The 20,297-nt window shown below is 44.8% G+C and overlaps 1 protein-coding gene across 8 annotated transcripts in view; it reads left to right on the top strand.

Moving 5' to 3' along the window:
- SYNRG (synergin gamma) overlaps positions 1–18,960 on the top strand; it is a 92,188-nt gene extending 73,228 nt beyond the window's left edge. For 6 of the 8 annotated variants that reach the window (XM_047758653.1, XM_047758658.1, XM_047758659.1 and 3 more), the window contains 6 exons: positions 731–784; positions 1,267–1,363; positions 5,478–5,626; positions 16,801–16,911; positions 17,277–17,312; positions 18,308–18,960. In XM_047758653.1, coding sequence (XP_047614609.1) covers positions 731–784; positions 1,267–1,363; positions 5,478–5,626; positions 16,801–16,911; positions 17,277–17,312; positions 18,308–18,439 — 579 coding nt within the window. In that variant the 3' untranslated portion in view covers positions 18,440–18,960. The remainder of the gene's footprint in view (positions 1–730; positions 785–1,266; positions 1,364–5,477; positions 5,627–16,800; positions 16,912–17,276; positions 17,313–18,307) is intronic. The other 2 variants (XM_047758654.1, XM_047758657.1) reach the window with 1 other exon arrangement.
- Positions 18,961–20,297: the final 1,337 nt, after the last annotated feature.

The raw sequence follows: 20,297 nt of genomic DNA, 5'->3' as shown, positions 1-20,297 counted from the left end.
CCAGAAAAAGTGCTTGTGGCTTTCACCTGGGGGGACAAGGGGCAGGGCGCCACAAGGCACCAGAGCAAAACACGGAATTAAGTCAGAGAATGGTGACAATAGCCCTGGATGGAGATACCTCCCAGATGTGGCATCGCTGAAAGTAGCTAGTGACCCTAAAACTGGAATTAGCCGTGGGCCCTCACAGGGAGGGAGGTGTTGAAGGGAATTCTTGTTGAGCACGTGGACTTTCTCCTCTTAGCGGATGTGGTAAAGCATCAAAATAGAGGAGAGAGGGAAAATGTTGTGGATCTTTGTCACATGCTGCCTTTCTCCAGCTGACACTCTCAGCGCTCCTCCTGAGAGGAGACTTCTCATCACCTACACGGACACACGCGTGCACCTGCACGTACACATGCACACGGCTTCCTAAGTGGAGCAGGAAGCCGGTGGTTTGATACTGGCTCTTGTGCTAGACACCTGCATGGAGGGTGCCTTTGAAGAAGCTTCTGCTATTGTAATTATATGTTACAATGAGGCAGCGTTTACACAGGGGCTCCACTATGAAACATTCCCCTCGGAGTCACCACAAGTCGTATGCTTGGAAGTTATGTTTATCAGGAATTAAAAATTGTCATTAGGGATAAACAGCGCTTGGACTAGAGTGATTTTAGTACTCTGAATTGACAGAAATCATAAATAGCATTCCTGGCTTAGCCGTTTAACCCAGTTCTTTTTATACAATTGGCAGGAGAATGAGAGATACGCTTATGAATGGCAGCGGTGTCTAGGGAGCGCCCTGGAGGTGAGTATGGCACTTTCACATGCTCCACAGAAATGCCTCTTCTGTCATTTTGCCTTTCTGGTTTCTTTGGGCTGAAGGACAGAGGCAAACTCGCGGAGGGCCCTACCGTGGCCTTGCGCGAAGAGAAGTGGTGTGAAAAGTCACACATCTTAAATGAGGCTTCTGTCACATTTACAGTAGCAGACACAGCTCATTCGTCCACTGTGCCCTCTTCTGTCACTGTGTTTAAGAAGTAACAAAATGACATCATCGTCTCTGCCTAAATTAAAATAATATTTAAGCCTCCTCCCCCAAAATGGAGGATTGTTTCTTCAATGTCAGAACTAAATGTTCGGATTTGTCTCAGCGTAGTCCTCTACGTACATCAATCAGTCATGCTTTTTCACAACTCCCAGCGTTCCATCGGGTTTTCTACTAATAGTGTATTGATTTGCAAGGACCTTTCTTGATTGTATAAGGTGATATGATTTCATTTCTTATAGGTCATTAAGAAGGCAAATGATACCTTAAACGGAATCAGTAGTAGTTCTGTATGCACAGAGGTAATTCAGTCAGCTCAAGGCATGGAGTATTTGTTAGGTATGTTCTTTTATATTTGACTTATTCAAAATCATGACCCTTTGCAGTCTTTTCGGTTGTGCTGTGTTAAGTAGTTTAATCTAGATCTCTTAAGCCTCATATGATTTTACTAAGTAGCATCTACATCTGTAGATATGACACTTAAATCACAGACAAGAACAACTATTTGACTTAAGGTCTCTGGCCAGGTTTCCGAGTCCTTGTTATACATCTAATAGCAGCAGTATAAAATCATGTTACTGCTTTATCAAAGAGTCTGAACTAGATGAGGCAAATTATTGGAGAGTTCCCTTGTAGCATAGCGGTTCAGGGTCTGGTGTTGTCACTGCAGCAGCTCAGGTTGTTGCTATGACATAGATTCAGTCCCTGTCCCAGGAACCGCCACATGCTGTGGGTACGGCCAAAAAAAAAAAAAGAAATTTAAATCATTGGCTCACCGAACAGTTCTTGCCAAGCTCTGTTGAATTCTTCCTTTCTGCCCGTTCTGACAATCACAGCTTGCTTAACTTCCTGGCCACCTGCAGCTATCAAACACCTGAGTCCAACATGAAACCTCACTCTCCATCCAGTTCAGTGGTCATCTCCTCCCCAAGCTCAGGCTTGTCCCGGGGCCAGAGCCACATGCACTGGGCCCTAGTCTTTTTCACATCTTTACTCAAATGTCACCTTCTGAGTGCTGTCTCCCTGGCCTCTACTCAAACCGTATCCCCTCTCCCCAGCCTGGCCCTTCCTTTCCCTGCTCCATTTTCTCCCTGGCCCTCTCACCTTTAAACATCTTCACTATTTTACTTACTCTTCTTATTTATTATCTGTCTCCCTCCACTAGAATGAGCCTCCAGGAAGGGAGGGATTTGGGTCTGTTTTGCTCACTGCTGGGTCTCCACCACCTCAACCAGTGTCTGGCACCCAGGAGTCACTCGCAGATACTTGCTGGATGAGTGGCTGTGAAGGGACATGGGCTCTCCTTCACTCCTGCCACCTCGCCCTGGTTCCTCTTTCCTGCCCAGGCAGGCATAGTTCTGCTTCATTAACGAGATATTCACCTGGTAATGGGGTGCCAGTCTTTCCTTCTAGTTGTTTCCTCATGTGAACGATTGTCTTAGAACCCCCCTTACTTGGCTTAGAGTGGGCAGCAATTCCTGCCCTTTCTCTGGGGAAGGCAGGACAAGCCACAGTACTGTACACAGGCTGAGCACGTCCCAGCAAAGACCCCGGGGTTCTTCCATTCCTTTCTTAGAGAGGCTGGGGGAGGGAACATGCCTGGCACCTGTTATCCTTGTTGGAAGAGTTCAGCCATAACTCAGAGACCACAGGAAAAGAACCAGCCTGTGTCCTATTAGGTCTATAAAAGATACATGAAGTCACAGAATTTGTAAATCTTTGGGCATTTGGAGGCGTAAGATATTTCTTGTTTGCAGGCATACCTCAGAGATATTGCAGATTTGGTTCTAGACCACCACAGTAAAGCCAGTCACATGAATTTTTTGGTTTCCTGGTGAATAGAAAAGTTATGTTTACTCTATGCTGTAGTCTGAAGTGTGCAATAACTTTGTCTAAAAAAAACATGCAGGAGTTCTCATAGTGGCTCCACAGAAATAAACCCGACTAGTATCCTTGAGGATGTGGGTTCCATCTCTGGCTTCGTTCAGTGGATCAGGGGTCTGGCATTGCTGCGAGATGTGGCGTAGGTCATAGACTCAACTCAGATCCCGTGTTGCTGTGGCTGTGGTGTAGGCCAGCAGCTGCAGCTCCAATTCGACCCCCAGCCTGGAAACCTCCATATGCCTCAGGTATGCCCCTAAAAAAAATGTTTTTAATTTAAAAATAAATTAATTAAATTAGGGGTTCCCGTCATGGCGCAGTGGTTAACGAATCCGACTAGGAACCATGAGGTTGCGGGTTCAGTCCCTGCCCTTGCTCAGTGGGTTAAGGATCCGGCGTTGCCGTGAGCTGTGGTGTAGGTTGCAGACGCAGCTCGGATCCCGCGTTGCTGTGGCTCTGGCGTAGGCCAGTGGCTACAGCTCCAATTCCACCCCTAGCCTGGGAACCTCCATATGCCACGGGAATGGCCCAAGAAATAGCTAAAAAGACCAAAAAAAAAAAAAAAAAGGAATCTTTCTGAGCAGTAGATCTTAACAATAGGCTTAAAATAGTCAGTAAGCCATGCTGTAAACAGATGTGCTATTGTCCAGGCTTTGTTGTTCCACTTATAGAGCACAGGCAAAGTAGATTCAGCATGTAATTCCTAAGAATCTTAGGATTTTTGCAGTGGTAAATGAGCACTGGCTTCAACGTAAAGTCACCAGGTGCATTCGTATCTAACACGAAAGGCAACCTGTCCTTTGACACTTTGAAGCCAGGCATTAACTTCTCCTCTCTAGCTATGGAAGTCCTAGGTGCATCTTCTTTCAGTACAAAGCAGCTTCACCCACACTGCAAATCTGTTGTGTGGTGTCGCCACCTCCATTAATGACCTTAGCTAGATCTCCTGGATGACTTGCAGCAGTTTCTACAGAGCACTTGCTGCTTCACCTTGCACTTTGATGTTATGAAGACAGCTTCAGCTTCTTTCCTTGAACCTCCTGAATCAACCTCTGCCAGCTTTAAGCTTTTCTGCTGTTTTCTCACTTCTCACAGCCTTCATAGAGTCGAAGAGAGTTAGGGCCTTCCTCTGGATTAGGAGAATGTTGTGGCTGGTTTGATCTTCTATCCAGGCCACTAAAATGCCGTCCATACCAGCAACAGGCTGTTTTTCTTTCTTATCATTCGTGTGTCCACTGGAGTAGCACTCCTTATTTCCGTCAAGAACTTGTCCTTTGCATTCACAGCTTGGCAAACTGTGTGGTACAAGAGGCCTAGCTTTCAGCCTGTCATGGCTTTTGATATGCCTTCCTCACTACGCTCAATCATTTCTAGCTGTGTGTGTGTGTGTGTGTGTGTGTGTGTGTGTGTGTGTCTTTTAAGGGCTGCACCCATGGCATATGGAAGTTCCCAGGCTAGGGGTCAAATCAGAGCTGTAGCTGCTGGCCTACACCACAGCCACAGCCATGCCAGATCCGAGCCATGTCTGTGACCTACACCACAGCTCTCGGCAACCCTGGATCCTTAACCCACTGAGCAAGGCCAGGGATCAAACCCTCATCCTCATGGATACTAGTTGAGCCACGACAGGATCTCCAATCATTTCTAACTTTTGATTTGCAATGAGAGACATAAGACTCTTCCTTTCATTCAACACTTAAGAGGCCAGTGTTGGACTATTAATTGGCCTAATTTCAAGAGTATTGTGTCTCAAGGAATAGGGAGGCCCAAGGAGAAGGAGAGTGACAGGAATGGCAGGTCAGTAGAACAGTCAGAACACATGCTGTGTGGTTTGTGGCACCCCAAAACGACTACCCTGGTACCATCAATGATCACTGCCACAGATCACCATAACAAATATTTAATGAAATAGTGTGAGAGTTACCAAAATGTGACAGAGACACAAAGTGAGCAAATGCTGTTGGGAAAAATGGTGCTGATAGATTTGCTTCACACCTTCAATTTGTTTAAAAAAGAAAAAAATATATATATATATGTAAGCAAAATAAAGTGAAGCATAATAAAGTGAAGTGTGCCTATACTTTGTGGTGATACTGACATTTGCATTCTTTTAAACTGTAAATATTTCCATGTTCATTGAGTTTAATGGTATTTCCCAAATTCAAACAGATGGACTCTTAAAGAAGCTAGAATAAAATAGCTAATACTTGCTTCATGTCTGCTGTTCTAATAAGCCTTTTACAGTATTAACCCATTTAATGCCTTCAGCCATCCTTTGAGGAGGTACTATTATTATCCCAGTTTTACAGATTAGGAAACTTAAGCACAGAGAGGTTATGCAGCCGAGCTGAGATTCAAATCCGGGCAGTGTCGCTCTAGGGTCCATGTCCTTACCAGTGAGTTTACACTTCAGCGTTAAGCATTGATTGGTCGCAAGGAAGAGTACATTCACCTCATTCCGGGTACAGTCCCTCTTTCCACCCAGGGTATCAGCCAGCAGTAAGGCTGCCTCGTCTTGCTCGCCTTTCTCTCCGCTTCCAGCACCTAACTCTCTCCTCTCTCACCCTGTCAGGTGTTGTTGAGGTGTACAGGGTAACCAAGCGAGTGGAGCTGGGGATAAAAGCCACTGCAGTGTGCAGTGAGAAACTCCAGCAGCTGCTAAAGGACATCGATAAAGTATGGAATAACCTAATCGGCTTCATGTCACTCGCCACACTCACGGTAAGCCCATGAGACAGTCAGCAGCTGTTTTCCTTCCGGAGACCTAAGCCGTAAAGCTGAGCGTGTGTTCCTATGATGGCACTTGTTGGAGGTGAAGGGGCCTCCTGTATCCTGTTGTGTTAAAGGAAGGCGATAACATTTGTGCTGTTCATTGACGAGTACCAGGTTGGGGAGTTCCCACTGTGGTGCAGTGGATTAAGAATCCAACTGAAGCGGCTCAGGTCACTGGGGAGGCACAGGTTTGATTCCTTGCTTGGTACAGAAGGTTAAAGGATCAGGCGTCGCTGCAGCTGTGGCCTAAGTTCCAGCTGTGGCTTGGATTCATTCCCTGGCCTAGGAACTTCCATACACCGTGGGTGTAGCCATTAAGAAAAGCAAAAACAAAAACAGTCCCAGATTGGCTTCTGGATAGCTCCCAGGCCCCTTGTACCTAAATAAAAGAGGATGCAGGAAAATGTTCTCTATCTACATCCTACTCCATTCACATGTATGTGTATGCATGTCTTGCAGAGCATTGGTTTGAGTTTCTTCCTTTGCATTTCTAGTTATTTCTGTCCTCATGTATGTCCTTTTAAAAAACGGTATGATGAAAACACTAATTCAGAAAGATGCATGCATATGGAAATTCCCCTGTGACACAGCAGGTTAAGGACCTGGCATTGTCGCAGCTGTGGCACAGGTCACAACTGTGGCTCGGGTTCAATCCCTGGCCCATCTGGGAATTTCCACACACTGCAGGTGTGGCCAAAAAAAAAAGTTACATTCAAAAGAAAAGATAAAAAAAAGAAAAAATAGTTAAAATTAACAAAAAGATGCACACACCCCGATGTTCTTAGCAGCACTATTTACAGTTGCCAAGGTACAGAAGCTAAGTGTCCATCAACAGATGAATGAATAAAGATGGAATATTACTCACCCTTAAAAAATGAAATTTTGCTGTTTGCAACAACATGAATGGACTTGGAGGTTATCACATCAAGTGAAATAAGTCAGAGAAAGACAAATACTGTATGATAGCACTTTTATGTGGACTATAAAAAAATACACAAACCAGTGAATGTGACAAAAAAAGAAGACTCACAGATATAGAGAACAAACTAGTGGTTACTAGTAGGGAGAGGGGCAACATAGGGGTAGGGAATTTAAAGTTACAAACTACTGTGTATAAAATAAGTAAGCTACAAGGATGTAATGTGTAATACAGGGAATGTAGCCACTATTTTATAATTATTGTAAGTGGAACATAACCTTTTAAAATTGAGAATCACTATAAATGATTTATAGAATCACTATAAATGATTTATGATTTATTTACAACTATAAATCTGAAACATATAATATTGTATACCAACTATATCTCAACATGAAATTTTTTTGGAGTTCCTGTTGTGACTCGGTGACAAACCCAACTAGTATCCATAAGGATGCAGGTTTGATCCCTGACTTCACTCAGTGGGTTAAGGATCCGGCATTGCCGTGAGCTGTGTTGTGGGTTGCTGAAGCAGCTTGGATCCCACATTGTTATGACTGTGGCATAGGCTGACAGCTCCAGCTCCAGTTCAACCCCTAGCCTGGGTGCAGCCCTAAAAAGACAAAAAAAAAAAGAAAAAAATTTTTAAACCTAAGTAAAACGAAAAACTGTATGATATATCATGTTGCTATCCTGTGGTTCATTTAGCCTTTATACTTTCTGAGAATCTTAGATTATTTTCATTTTTTTCTGTTATGAATAGTTTTACTCTGAATATCATTAAAAAAGTTACACGTGTTACATGACTTTCCAGGGAGCTGGGGGCTGGTTAACAGTGCTACCAGCAATATATAAGTATACATTTCTTCATGTTGTGTTCTACCTTTGTCAGTTTCTTAATTTAGCAAGTGTGTAAATGACTCTCTGAAAGTGTTTTTTTAAATTTTTTTCATTTCCTGAGTCTATTCAATGTCCCAAATGATAATTTACTATTTTTGTTTCCTTTGTGTGTAGAATGATCATCTCTCTCTTTTGACCTTTTGACCATTTATTCACTGAAATATCATTGACCATATGTAGTTCATATTTGTAATAGATTTATACACACACGTGTGTGCTTATAAGATTATATCAGTTATTTTTTCCCTCTTCTGTTTCTTCCCCCTTTTTGTATTTCATGGGGCAAAACTATTTTATTTTTATATATTCATATTTACTCAGTTTGTCTCTGCTAATACCCTTTGTTGCACAATAGTCAAATGTATCTTCCTGCTGCAGCTGGACGGCATTTGCTATTCCATTTTCTTTCTTTTTTCCCTCACCCTTAACTGCATGGCACATCTGAAATAGCAGCCATTCTTGTTGCGCTGCACTGATAGTCAGGTGGGTTCCCAGCCCTCCCAATGGCATGTCTTCAAAGGCAAATCCTCTCACCATTATGTTGCTTCTGGTTTGTCATATTAAGTTCTTCAAGAGTCGAAATCATTTCCAGGATCTCTATTTTGTTCCCTTGGGCCGTTTTTCAATTTATAACCTTAAATCGTACAGTTTGGGTAATTATTTTTTAAAAATACTGTTGTGCCCAATACGATAAGAAATGAAGTATAAATATATGAAAAGTGATGGAATTATGTTTATTTAGTGGTAAGGAATACTTCTAGAAATCTGAATTCAAGAGTTTGGCAAAAATTCATAGTGTTTTTACATAGTGACAAAATATATTAAAAATGAAAAACTCACTTTTAACGTAGTGTATCATTTATGCCCTTATCATTTCTGAGTGCATAGCTTCAGTAACTGGTTCATTTTTTACCCACTATCAGACAGTTCTTTCCAAAAAGTAATCTGATGGTGTCCATTTACAGCCCACTTCAAAGCCTGCGGGGACTTTCCATGGTCTTCAGAGTCAAGCGTAAACTCCTTAGCGGCGTGTGTAAGGTCCCTTCCTTCGCTTGGGCTGCCTTGGCCTCTCCTTCCCGGTTCGACTCCTCTCTTTTCCCCGGTCTCAGTGTCATTTTCCCCAGAAGTCATCAGGTGCCCCTCCTGTGTGTGTGTCCACAGCACATTCTGTCAGGGCACTCACCACGCTTCTTCATCATTGTGTTTTCTTGTTTCTTGCCCACTAGCTTCTCACTCCTTAAAAGAGAGACTGTGTCCTTTATTTCTTTTTGGCTGCTTATTTGTTTTCATTGAGGGGTAGGTGATTTACAGTATCGTGTTAGTTTCAGGTGTACAGCAAGGTGATTCAGTGTTTTTGGAGATTGTACTCCCTCATAGGTAATTATAAGACGTTGGGCATAACTTCCTGTGCTGTACAGTGAAATCCTTGTTGTTTTTCTATTCCGTGTATACTGGCTTGTATCTGTGAACCCCGTATTCCTAATTTGTCCCTCCCCCACTCCCTCTTCCCTCTGGTAACCCAAAGGGTGTTTCCTGTGTCTGTGGGTCTGTTAACTGTTTTGTATACGTTCATGTGTATTTTTTAGATTCCGTGTAAGCGATACCATATGTATGTTCTTTATTTCCTTGTGTTCTAACTGTGTCTGGCGGGACTTTATACTTCTTGTTTGATGCTTTTTTGAATCTTCCAGAGTTTTCCAAACTAGAAAAGCACTACCTCATTATTTTAATAACTGATTAAAAATTTTTAAATAAATGGATATGGAAAATAAAACAAAGGGAAAATGAAAGTAGCAAGATGAGTTAAAGCCAGGCATGAAATAAGTGTACAAAAACGTATGCTTTTAAAGGGCTGGCATTGGCTAGCAGAGAGCTGTACAGTTGACTTGAGCCTTTCTGGGCATCGATGCAAAGAAGACATAATCAGTTCCACAGTTCACTGTGTTCATAGCATAAAAATAAACCCTCCACTCAGGAAGCATAATTATTCCTGGCTCATAATTAGAAGTTTCTGTTGTGGGTTTTTATAAAGAGGAAATTAACATAATCGACATTACCTTCAAAAATATCCTTTCAGTAAATAAAGCAACAGATTTTACGGAGTGGCTTCTTAGGAATTTCTCCATATAGATCGAGTGGCAAAGCTCCAAGTACAAATTAGTGATAGTCTTTCTAAGTACAGAAAAAATAGATGAAATGGTAAATGAGGGGGAAAGTGTGGCAGTACATATTGATGGTGGCCTCAAGTATGTTTTTCTGTAAAGAAAACATACAGATAAGTGAGAAATATACAAGTTTCCCAGTAAAATTAGAGCAAAACCATGAAGTGATTCATAAAAAAAGGAGGTACAGCTCATCAGGAAACATTAATTCACATTAAAACAAGAGTTTATTTCTCACCTCCTAATAACCCCAGTTTAGGGTTGAGTTTGTTTATTTGAACCCTAATCCTGTCGATATGGTACAGTTGGACTGACGATTGCTTAGGGAATTTATTAGGAAATCGGTACCCACTGTGGAAAAGGTGTTTGGCAACATGTTTTCCCTCCGCCTCTGGACTCCCTGAGGACAGGGACCAAGACCACATTCTGTTCATCTTTTGTCTGCTCTGAGCAGATCCCCATAAACCCTGAAGGGGTGAAAGGGCTTACAAGCAGAGTGGTAAGACTCGGTAATTCCACTTCTCAGGAATTCCACTTCTCAGGAAACTTTTTTTTTTTTTTGTCCTTTTGCCATTTTTTGGGCCACTCCCACGGCATATGGAGATTCCCAGGCTAGGGGTCCAATCGGAGCTGTAGCCACAGGCCTACGCCAGAGCCACAGCAACGCAGGATCCAAGCCGCGTCTGCAACCTACACCACAGCTCACGGCAACGCCGGATCGTTAACCCACTGAGCAAGGGCAGGGACTGAACCCGCAACCTCATGGTTCCTAGTCGGATTCGTTAACCACTGAGCAACGGCGGGGATGAGCCCTGGCATTTTTTAAAATTTTTCTAGGAGTTCCCATCTTGGTGTAGCAGAAACGAGTCCGACTAAGAACCATGACGTTGAGGGTTTAAACTGGAAGTCAGACTCAAGTCAGACTTGCGAAGTTTTGCTCTGCCCTTTCCCTGTGATGCTCCTTTAGCCCTGGACTAAAACTCCCTCTGGTGGCAAAACATGTCTCCTCTGGGCACAGGCTGAAGAAGCTGGTTTTTTCTCAGACAAAATCACCTAGTTGAGTGAGATGAATTGTTATCTTGAGGTTTTATCTCAGGGCTGCGGATCGAAGTTCAGGAGGTTCATAACCAAAACTGAGTCCTGGAAAACAAAACTAATCGATTCTGCCATATAGGATCTATAAGAAGAGACAGGCCTGTTAATCTCAGTTGAAAAATCACAAAGGCTCTGTAATTCCACTATTACCCTCAGTATAATAAAATTCTCCTGTACTTCCTTTCAGTGCGAAACAAGCAGTGACTTGCAGAGTACTTCCTATGGCAGTGACGCATCAGGACAGTTTCTCTTTAATAATGATAGCATTTTTGTCATCTTCCCAGTTGGCAAGATGTGTTAGAGACAGAATCTTCGTTATGTCTCTGCGTGGCTATCTTCAGTTGACAGAAGGTGGGTGAGGTAGACAGAATAATCCCTCCCCGCAAGATGGCCATGTCCTGATCCCCAGAGCCTGTGGGTGCTTCGCCTTATATGGTAGAAGGGTCTTTGAGTGGGAACCTTGTCCTGGATTTTCTGGGTGGCCCCAGAGGCATGACAAGGATCCTTATAAGAGGAAGGCAAAAGAGTGAGGTGAGAAAAAGCAATGCGACAGTCCAAGGAGAGAGAGAGAGATTGGCAGATGCTACACTGTGGGCTCTGGAGGTGGATGTGTGGTCCAAGGAACGTGCAGGCAGTCTCTAGAAACTAGAAAAGGGGGCATTCCCCTTGTGGTGCAGCAGAAAGGAATCCCACTAGTATCCATGAGGATGTGGGTTCGATCCCTGGCCTCGCTCAGTGCTCACTGGGTCGGGGATCCAGGCATTGCCGTGAGCTGTGGTATAGGTTGCAGATGCAGTTCGGTAGGCCGGCAGCAGTAGCTCCGATTCAACCCCCAGCCTAGGAACCTCCATGTACTGCGGGTGTGGCCCTAAAAAGCAAAAAGGGAGGGAAGGAAGGAAGACGAAACTAGAAAAGGCAAAGAGGCAGCTTCTCCCCAGATCTTCCATAAGGAACACAGTGTTGCCAACCCATTTAAGACCTCTGACCTCCAAAACTGGTTCAAGGGAAGGCGACAAATAGCACATTAGTCTTAAAGGCTTCCTTTCAGAAGTGGCCACATGACTTATCCTCACAGTCTGTTAACACTGTGACAAGTTGCACATGCCTAATTTAGAGGAAGAAGGAAGGCCCATCCTACCATTTGTCCAGAAGGATGAGAATAAGACTATTGGCAAAGAACACTAATTACTATCAAACTGTCCTCCTTAATAATCATTTTTGGGGAGTTCCCATCATGGCTCAGTGGTTAACCAATCTGACTAGCATCCATGAGGATGCAGGTTTGATCCATCCCTGGCCTTGCTCAATGGGTTAAGGATCTGGCATTGCCGTGAGCTGTGGTGTGGGTCACAGACACGGCTTGGATCTGGCATTCCTGTGGCTGTGGTGTAGGCCAGTGGCTACAGCTCCAATTCAACCCCTAGTTTGGGAATCTCCGTATGCTGTGGGTGCGGCCCTAAAAAACAAAAAACAAAAAAAAAATCATTTTCAGGAGTTCCCATTGTGGCTCAGTGGGTTAAGAATCCAGCTAGGGAGTTCCCATCGAGGCTCGGTGGTTAACGAATCCGACTGGGAACGATGAGGTCAAGGGTTCAATCCCTGGCCTCGATCAGTGGGTTAGGGATCTGGCGTTGCTGTGAGCTGTGGTGTAGGTCGCAGACACAGCTCAGATCCTGAGTTGCTGTGGTTCTGGCATAGGCTGGCAGTTACAGCTCCGATTAGATCCCTAGCCTGGGAACCTCCATATGCCGTGGGTGTGGCCCTAGAAAAGACCAAAAAAAAGAAAAAAAAAAAAAAGAATCCAGCTAGTATCCCTGAGAATGTGAGTTCGATCCCTAGCCTCGCTCAGTGGGTCAAGGATCTGGCATTGCCATGAGCTGCAGTGTAGATGCAGCTCAGACCCTGAGTGGCTGTGGCTGTTCTGTAGGCCGGCAGCTGTAGCTCTGATCCCGGCCCCTAGCCTGGGAACCTCCATGTGCCACAGGTACAGCCCTAAAAAGAGAGAAAAAATCATTTTATTGGATACCATTCTACTAGTTTATTATTGGCTAAAGATTCAGGATTGTGTGTCCCAGTCTGACTCTGGGACTTGTCGGTGTATTTAGGTCATGTATAATATAGCTGTTTTTTTATCTTTGCTAAATACAAATTTGCCAATTTTGTAAAGGGCATACCTTCTTGCGGAATTAGGGCCATTTGCTTGGTGTCACACTGTTACTATGTACAACAATAATCCCCTTACTAATAGATGTGAATTTATAAAGGTTAATTTATCCTTTGAAAGATTAATTTGAATACAGGGTAATTTATGCAAAGCCTTATGATTTTCACTGGAGATTATAATACGACTTTTTCATGTGCTTCTTTTATGCCTTTGGTAAACAGATATTAAAGGGCTTTTATTAACTTGGTTGATTTCAAGACTCAGTGTTTGCCCAGATTCTAATTACTTCTCAAATAGTCCATACTCAGGAACACGATAAATGGCTGTAATACAGATTGCAAACATAGTACTACTGTGTTTTTAACCTCTTCAGAAAGCTTGTTCAATTTTATTTGTCAAAGTGAATAATTTTGGTAATCACTCAGAGTATTTTATCCTTTTCAGGCACTTTATATGTTCATGAGAGTTCCAGCACCAACTGAGGGAGATAGGGTAGGGCAGGTGCAGTTGTCAGCATTTGACAAAGGACAGAACTGGACAGCAAGCAAACGAGAGTGCCCCCTGCTTCTAGGTTTGACTAAAGTGGCTGTGACTGCACTTAAACAAACAAAAAATCTCCTCTGGCTTGGCTGGGGCTGTGTCCTTTGCACACAGTTGAAGCTTCTACCTCTCATTCTCTTTTTTGAGAACCATCTGTCCTTCCTTCCTTAAGTGTGATCTGAACAGATTCAGCTCAGGTTATAGAGGGGTTTGTGGAACCTAGCACATGGTTTATTATTTTGAATTAGAAAGGGATGGAGAAGTATCATACATAACCTGCACATTTTTCTTTTTAAATTTTTTTTATTTTTAATCTTTTGGTTTTTTTTTTTAATGATTTTTATGTTTTCCATTATAGTTGGTTTACAGTGTTCTGTCAGTTTTCTACCGTACACAAAGTGACCCCATCACACATACATATAGACATTCTTTTTCTCACATTCTCCTCCATCGTGCTCCATCATAGGTGACTAGATAGAGTTCCCAGTGCCACACATCGGGATCTCATTGCTTATCCATTCCAGAGGCAGGAGTCTGGATCTGTTAACCCCAAGTTCCCAGTCCATCCCGCTCCCTCCCCCTCCACCTTCCCTTCTTTCCCCCCCTGCTTCGTCTTAGCGTTCGAGGTTGTTGATGTCTGTCATAGGACAACCAACTGTCCCGATTTGCTCAGGACTGAGGGCTTTCCTCAGAGCTGAAATGGGAGCAGCCTGGCATAAACCAGGAAGTGGGTCACCCTCGTCTCGTTTATCCGTATGTGGAAGCACCGCGTGACGGTGCTCTCAGCATCTCTTCCCTGCTCTGTTTTCAGCGACAGCACATTGGTAGCTCAGAATCCACCATGGAAATCAGCAAACACTGCACATCAGGGTTTGACTTGTTTTGATGATTGTCTAGAGTGAATTTAATAGAGAAAATGGTAATGATGCGTGTTAAACTTAAAAGTATGTTGTGTCTGTAGTTGTTATAGTGTGAATAGAACCAAAAGCTGAGGAAAGATTCTCCAGTATTCGAGAGCTGTTATCTGATTTAACAAAGACCCGATTCTAGAAACAACCACTGATGCCTTTCTGTAGATCTTCACCATAGATTTGCCTGTTCTAGAACTTCATATAAATGAAATCATGTAACATATATGCTCTTTTGTCGGCTTCTTTTGTCAGCTACTTTTACTTAGCATGTTTTGTTTTTTTAACCTTTTTTTATTAAAGTATAGTTGATTTAGAATATTGTGCTCTCAGCATGTTTTAAAACTTTCTCTCTGTTGTGCATATCAGTTTGATTCCTTTTATCACTGAGTAATAGTCCATTGTATTAACATACTGTGGTTTTTTACATCCATTTTCTTGGAGTTCCCATCCTGGCTCAGTGGAAACCAATCTGACTAGCATCCATAAGGACGCAGGTTCGATCCTTGCCTCTCTCAGTGGGTTAAGGCTCCGGCATCGCTCTGTGCTTTGGTGTAGGTCAGCAGCTCAGATCTGGCGTGGCTGTGGCATAGGCCAGCAGCTGTAGCTCCAAAATGACTCCTAGCCTTGGAACCTGCATATGCCATGGGTGTGGCCCTAAATAAATAAATAAATAAATCCATTTTCTTGTATATAGATATCTGCTGTTTCTAGTTTGGGATAATATGAGTAGAGCCACTATGAACACCTCTTGTACAAGACTTTTGCTCACATGTTTTCATTTCTCTTGGATAAATACCTAGGAATTGCAAGCTCATGTAATAGATTATAGTTTAACTTTTAAGAAATCAGCGGCTCTCAATCATTGGGCCCTTAATCATCAGGCTACACTTAGTTCATAGATTTATTGTAAGGAATAAATTAAATAATGCATGCAAAGAGCCTAGCGTGGGTTTAGCACGGGTAAGGACCTGACTCATTAGCTGTAGTTACTATATTTATTCTCTCTAGCCAATGATGTCCAGAGCTCTCATTCGTGAGCACTAGGCTGTGTATCCTTCTGCCTTCCTTCTGTTTTTGTTTTTGTTTTGGCCTCGGTGTGCATTGGCCTGATGTGGGATCTCAGTTCCCAGACCAGGGAACTGCAGTGTTGAAAGTGCTGAATCCTAACCACTAGACCGCCAGGGAACTCCCTCCATCTGCCTGCTGATGTAACATCAGAACTTGGCTGTCCCACAGGCAGCATTAACTCAGCCTGTAGTAAACTGTTCTCTTGTCCCCAATCTGCATCCCCAGACATGTTCTGCCCTCACGTACCTCGTCAGGGTGAAGCCTCTCCGTTACCCAGGTCTCTCCCCCAGGCCTGTTGATTCTGCTGCCTTAACAGCTCTTCATGTGGCCATTTCTCTCCACTCCTCATTGTTGCCACCCCAGTTCTGACCTTCAGCGTCTGTCTCCAGACCGCCAGAGCAGCCTGTAATGAGGGCCTGTACCTTGAGGATGGCTGCCCCCAATTCATTGCCTGCACTGCAGCTAGAGGGGTCTGTCTGTAGCGCAGACCTGACCTGTCTCAGGTCAGCTGGAACCCGTGAGACTTCCCAGGATAACGTCCCAAGCCCCCATACCCCTTTCAAGGCCTTCATGCTCTGGTTTTATCTCCTCCCTCCTTTCAGAAGCTTGGCCCCCGCCCCCTAGATTTCTTCTCTTACCTGATCTTTTGCTTCAAGGTTTTTGTCTGTGCTGCTTATTCTACACAGAGCAATAGCCTGCCCTCCACACCTCATCCTGCCCCACCCCTTCTCCTCACAAACACCCATCAGGACTCAGCCAAAAGGTTGCTAAGTTCTAGAAAGCATTCTCTGCCATCACGCACCTTTTCCCTGGTGTGGCTCTCCTGGCACCGTGTTGCCTGATACCCACCTCGCCCTACCCTAAACCGAGTTCTCAGAGGATAGGGACCATTTCCTACTCATCACAGCATCCCTAGCAACAAGAACACAATAGGTACTCAGGAAATGGCTGGGAAGTTGAATTTTTTTCTTTTTTCTTTTTCTTTTTTTTGATTTTTAGGGCCACAGCTGCGGCATATGGGGGTTCCCAGGCTAGGGGTCAAATCGGAGATGCAGCTGCCGGTCTACACCACAGCCACAGCAACAGTGGATCCAAGCTACATCTGCAACCTGCACCACAGCTCACAGCAATGCCAGATCCTTAACCCACTGAGTGAGGCCAGAACTCGAACCCACATCCTCATGGATACTAGTTGGGTTCTTTACCGCTGAGCCAGGACGGGAACTCTGGGAAAATGAATGTTATACTGGCGGTCGTAGAGAGTTTACTGAGTTTGCTGCTGGACCTGTCCGGGTTGTGACCAGGGAGCGAAACCAGCAGCCTGTGGAATGGCTGGTTCTTACCCACGCGTCTTCTCCTCACAGCCTGATGAAAATTCCCTGGACTTTTCATCCTGTATGCTGCGGCCTGGGATTAAAAATGCTCAGGAGCTGGCTTGCGGGGTGTGCCTTTTAAACGTGGACTCCAGGAGCCGGGTAAGTCACCCACCTTCCCCCGAAGGCAAAGCGCCTCCCTAACGGCCTGGGAGACACGTCCGCCCCAGCCCACTTCTCAGCAAGGCTGTGACCAGAGCCAGGGAGCTGATCCAGCCCTGAGCTCTGACCTCGGAAGCAGATGCGTTCTTTCAGGGGGCGGGGGGTGGGGGGGGCAGTGGGGGGCTGTTGATGGAAGGAAGGCAGTTCTTTCCTTTGCCAGGAGCGGGCTTGTTTGCGCGGTGCCCGAGGCACCCAGTGCTCAGTGGGTGGCGGAGAGGAAAGGTTAAACCTGTAAGGACTTGTTTGGAGGCCCGAAGCCCCATTTGCAGAATTTTGTTGACCTTATGGTTTCAACGTTATTTCAGAAAGAAGAGAAGCCTGCAGAGGAACATCCTAAAAAAGTATGAACCCGTTACACATTATCTTAGCGTCTTCATCTTAATTTTGAGTGTGGAAGGCGAATTCAGTGATTCCACTGCCATCCTGAGCCGTTCCAACCATGAAGCCTTTGCGCAGTCATTTTTGTTCCCATAGTGTTTGATTCAGTCAACTAACAACGTGTCTTGTTTGCATGCTTGTGTCTCATAACTGGCTTTGGTGTCGCAGTTATTGTTCTCTGTGATGAACACAGGCTAACAGAAGGAGCAACTCGGGAAAGGCAGAGTTGGGGTGCCGTCACCCAGACTGAGATCCGAGAGCATCAGGACTTGGCTGTTAGCAAACAAAAGCAAATTGTTCAAGTTGTAGAGTTTCATTTATTTGTTTGCTTGTAGCGCCTCAGAAAACATGCCAGGAAGTGGCCGGGGTTAGGCCTGGCTGGCTGTACCTTGACTATAGGCCTTACTCGTCTGGGAGTAGTTCTTATGTGTTTATTATCTGTATTTATTTATTTATTTACAAATCCTATACCTATATTGGGACTTTTTAGTTATGTCGGTGATCAGCTCCCAGTGGCCTTTGACCCTAAGAGTTTTTCTTCTTTGTTTCATTCATGAAAGGACTATAACCAACCTCGGACACTTAAGGGATCACATGTTACAAGTCAAACGCCAGCCTTGGGGAAGGGCTTCCTTCTTCACAAAGAGAGAGAAAAATGATCCGCAGCCCTGGCTGTTTTAGTTCCCCCCGTCATGACCCCTGCCAACCCCCCATAGCCTCTGTCTGCCTTTTCTATGAAAGATTTGGCCTCCTTTTGCTGAAACTAGGTTTAACAGTAAAGATTTTCTCATACCTTTAATTAGCGGCAGAAAACCTTCCTGCCTGCGGTCCCGTGGCCACCTGCTCGGCTTTTGTGTGGGCGCCAGCTTGGCCTCGGCCTCTACGACCTGCAGAGCCATCAATGCTGGCTGCCAGGCAGCGCCCGGACTTGCCCCACATGTCTGTTTGTTTCCGGCAGGCTTTCAACTCAGAAACGGACAGCTTCAAGCTGGCATATGGAGGACACCAGTATCACGCCAGCTGTGCCAACTTCTGGATCAACTGCGTTGAACCAAAACCTCCTGGCCTCATCCTGCCTGATTTGCTCTGAAAGCTCCTCTGTGAAGTACCAGCCGGTTGTTTTGTGTTTTTTCTGTCACGCCCCTTGGGGTGACAGGGACCAATAGAATTCAAGTACTGCAGAGTCCCCCCCCATCCGTCTACATGAAGAAAACCTCCCAGTGTGGGGGGACATGCTTGGAAGTTCCTAGTTTTCCCACAGACGACCTTTGTCCCCAAGCTCCCAAAGCCAGTCTTCGGGGTTTGAGGTAAAATTGCCCTGCCCACTGCATGTGGCCCTGGAAGTTTGCTGACTTATCTCTAGTTCTCTTCAGATGTTTAAAAAGACGGACCATGATTTTCTCTAAGGAAGCATTTGCTGCTGTGGTATGGAAACTGAAGAATTGACCTTGAAAGAAGAATAAGTTATTACTGTAGGACTGGAATTGGCAAGAATGTTTTGAGCCAGTTTTTGTGTGTTATCTAGAACACTCACTGTCCTGTGAAGTCGAATGCATTTGTCCACGTTTAGTTTGTTAATAATGCAAATGAATAAAAAGGGAGAAATCGGGATTAAACTGCAATTCTTTTTATAGAAAAAAATTCTGCTTCTCTCCATTGGACAAGCAGGTAAGTAAAGGCAGACATACCCAACCTGTCGCCCCTGAACCACTTCTCCACTTTTCTAAGACTGTCCAACTTTCAAGATGACCTTCTCAAAACATGCTGGGAACTGTGCAGTGGAGAAGAATGTTCGTCTCGAGGGAGGCCCAGATCTTGGTGAATCAGGATGAGGATCGTTGCCCTCGGGAACCTTCGCTGAAAGCCTTGTTCTACCTCATACTCGGACAGGGAACAGGCTGGGGTTTTTTTCAGGCAAGATTAGCAAAGGCAGCTGAATGGAATCTCTTTGCAGAGGCCTCTGTCCAGATTTCCAGAAATGACTGTGCAGGGGCCGTGACCTGAAAATTCACTCAGGGTTAGAAGGGGGAGCTCCTGGCCTAGCGAGAAGAGTGAGGCATGTGTTTGTCGTGGAGGCACATGACTTAGGAGCAGGGGCAGAAAATTGTTCAAAAGCAGCACTGAATTTTAGGAGGAAGAGGTTCATGCCTAAGCTGGTATTGAGAATCTTGCCACTTCAACTGAATGCATAAAATCGGGGGGAGGGGGGAAGCCACTGTTGTTCCTGAGAAGAACACACCAATCTAGGACACTTATTTCTCTCAATTGTTAATTATGCGCTTTATGAAGAGATTGTGAATCTTAAGGGTTTCAGTTTTATGGCTTAAGCTCTCTGACCCAGTTTTTATTTGGAAACTGAAAAGGTTGGTTTTGTCTCTAGAATTGCTGCTTTACCTAATTAATGAGATCATTTTCCCTCCTCAGGACAAAACTTTGAGGAGATGTTTTGTCCCCGCTTCCTTCCGCCTTTTACTTCCAGCCTCTCCCAGGAAGTAGAGAACCTTTCCGTCCACACTCGGGCCGGGACGAGGCCTCTGCCCCGCCATGCTGGTGCTGTGAGCCGGGATGCACGGGCAAGTGCTCATGAGGTAAATGGGCCGTCTCGTTGGAGAGCAGCTCCAGCTGCCAGTGACGGGTTCAGCGTCTCCGACTTGCTACCTTCAGAGCCTCTGCCCGCCGCCCGCGGGGCCAGGGCCAGGGGGTGTGAGTGACAGTACAAGCGGGCCAGGGTCTAGCAGGCTTTGTCTGAGGCCTCTGGGCCCCTCTTGAGCCTGCGCAGCACCTAGGGTTTCGACATGGCGCCAGAATTAAAGCAGCCTTCTGTTCGGTCTTACACCTTCCACGACAGACCATGATAACAGAATCTACCTTTGCCACAAGAATGCCTCCTAGTTGGACAGAATTTACATCGCAGAGACATTTTTTAAGAGATGCGGTATGGACTATTA

Source organism: Phacochoerus africanus, chromosome 14, assembly GCF_016906955.1.
Source record: "Phacochoerus africanus isolate WHEZ1 chromosome 14, ROS_Pafr_v1, whole genome shotgun sequence".
In the NCBI taxonomy this organism is placed as follows: domain Eukaryota; kingdom Metazoa; phylum Chordata; class Mammalia; order Artiodactyla; family Suidae; genus Phacochoerus; species Phacochoerus africanus.
Note: the sequence above shows the minus strand (reverse complement) of the source record. Positions and strands in the feature narration are given on the sequence as shown.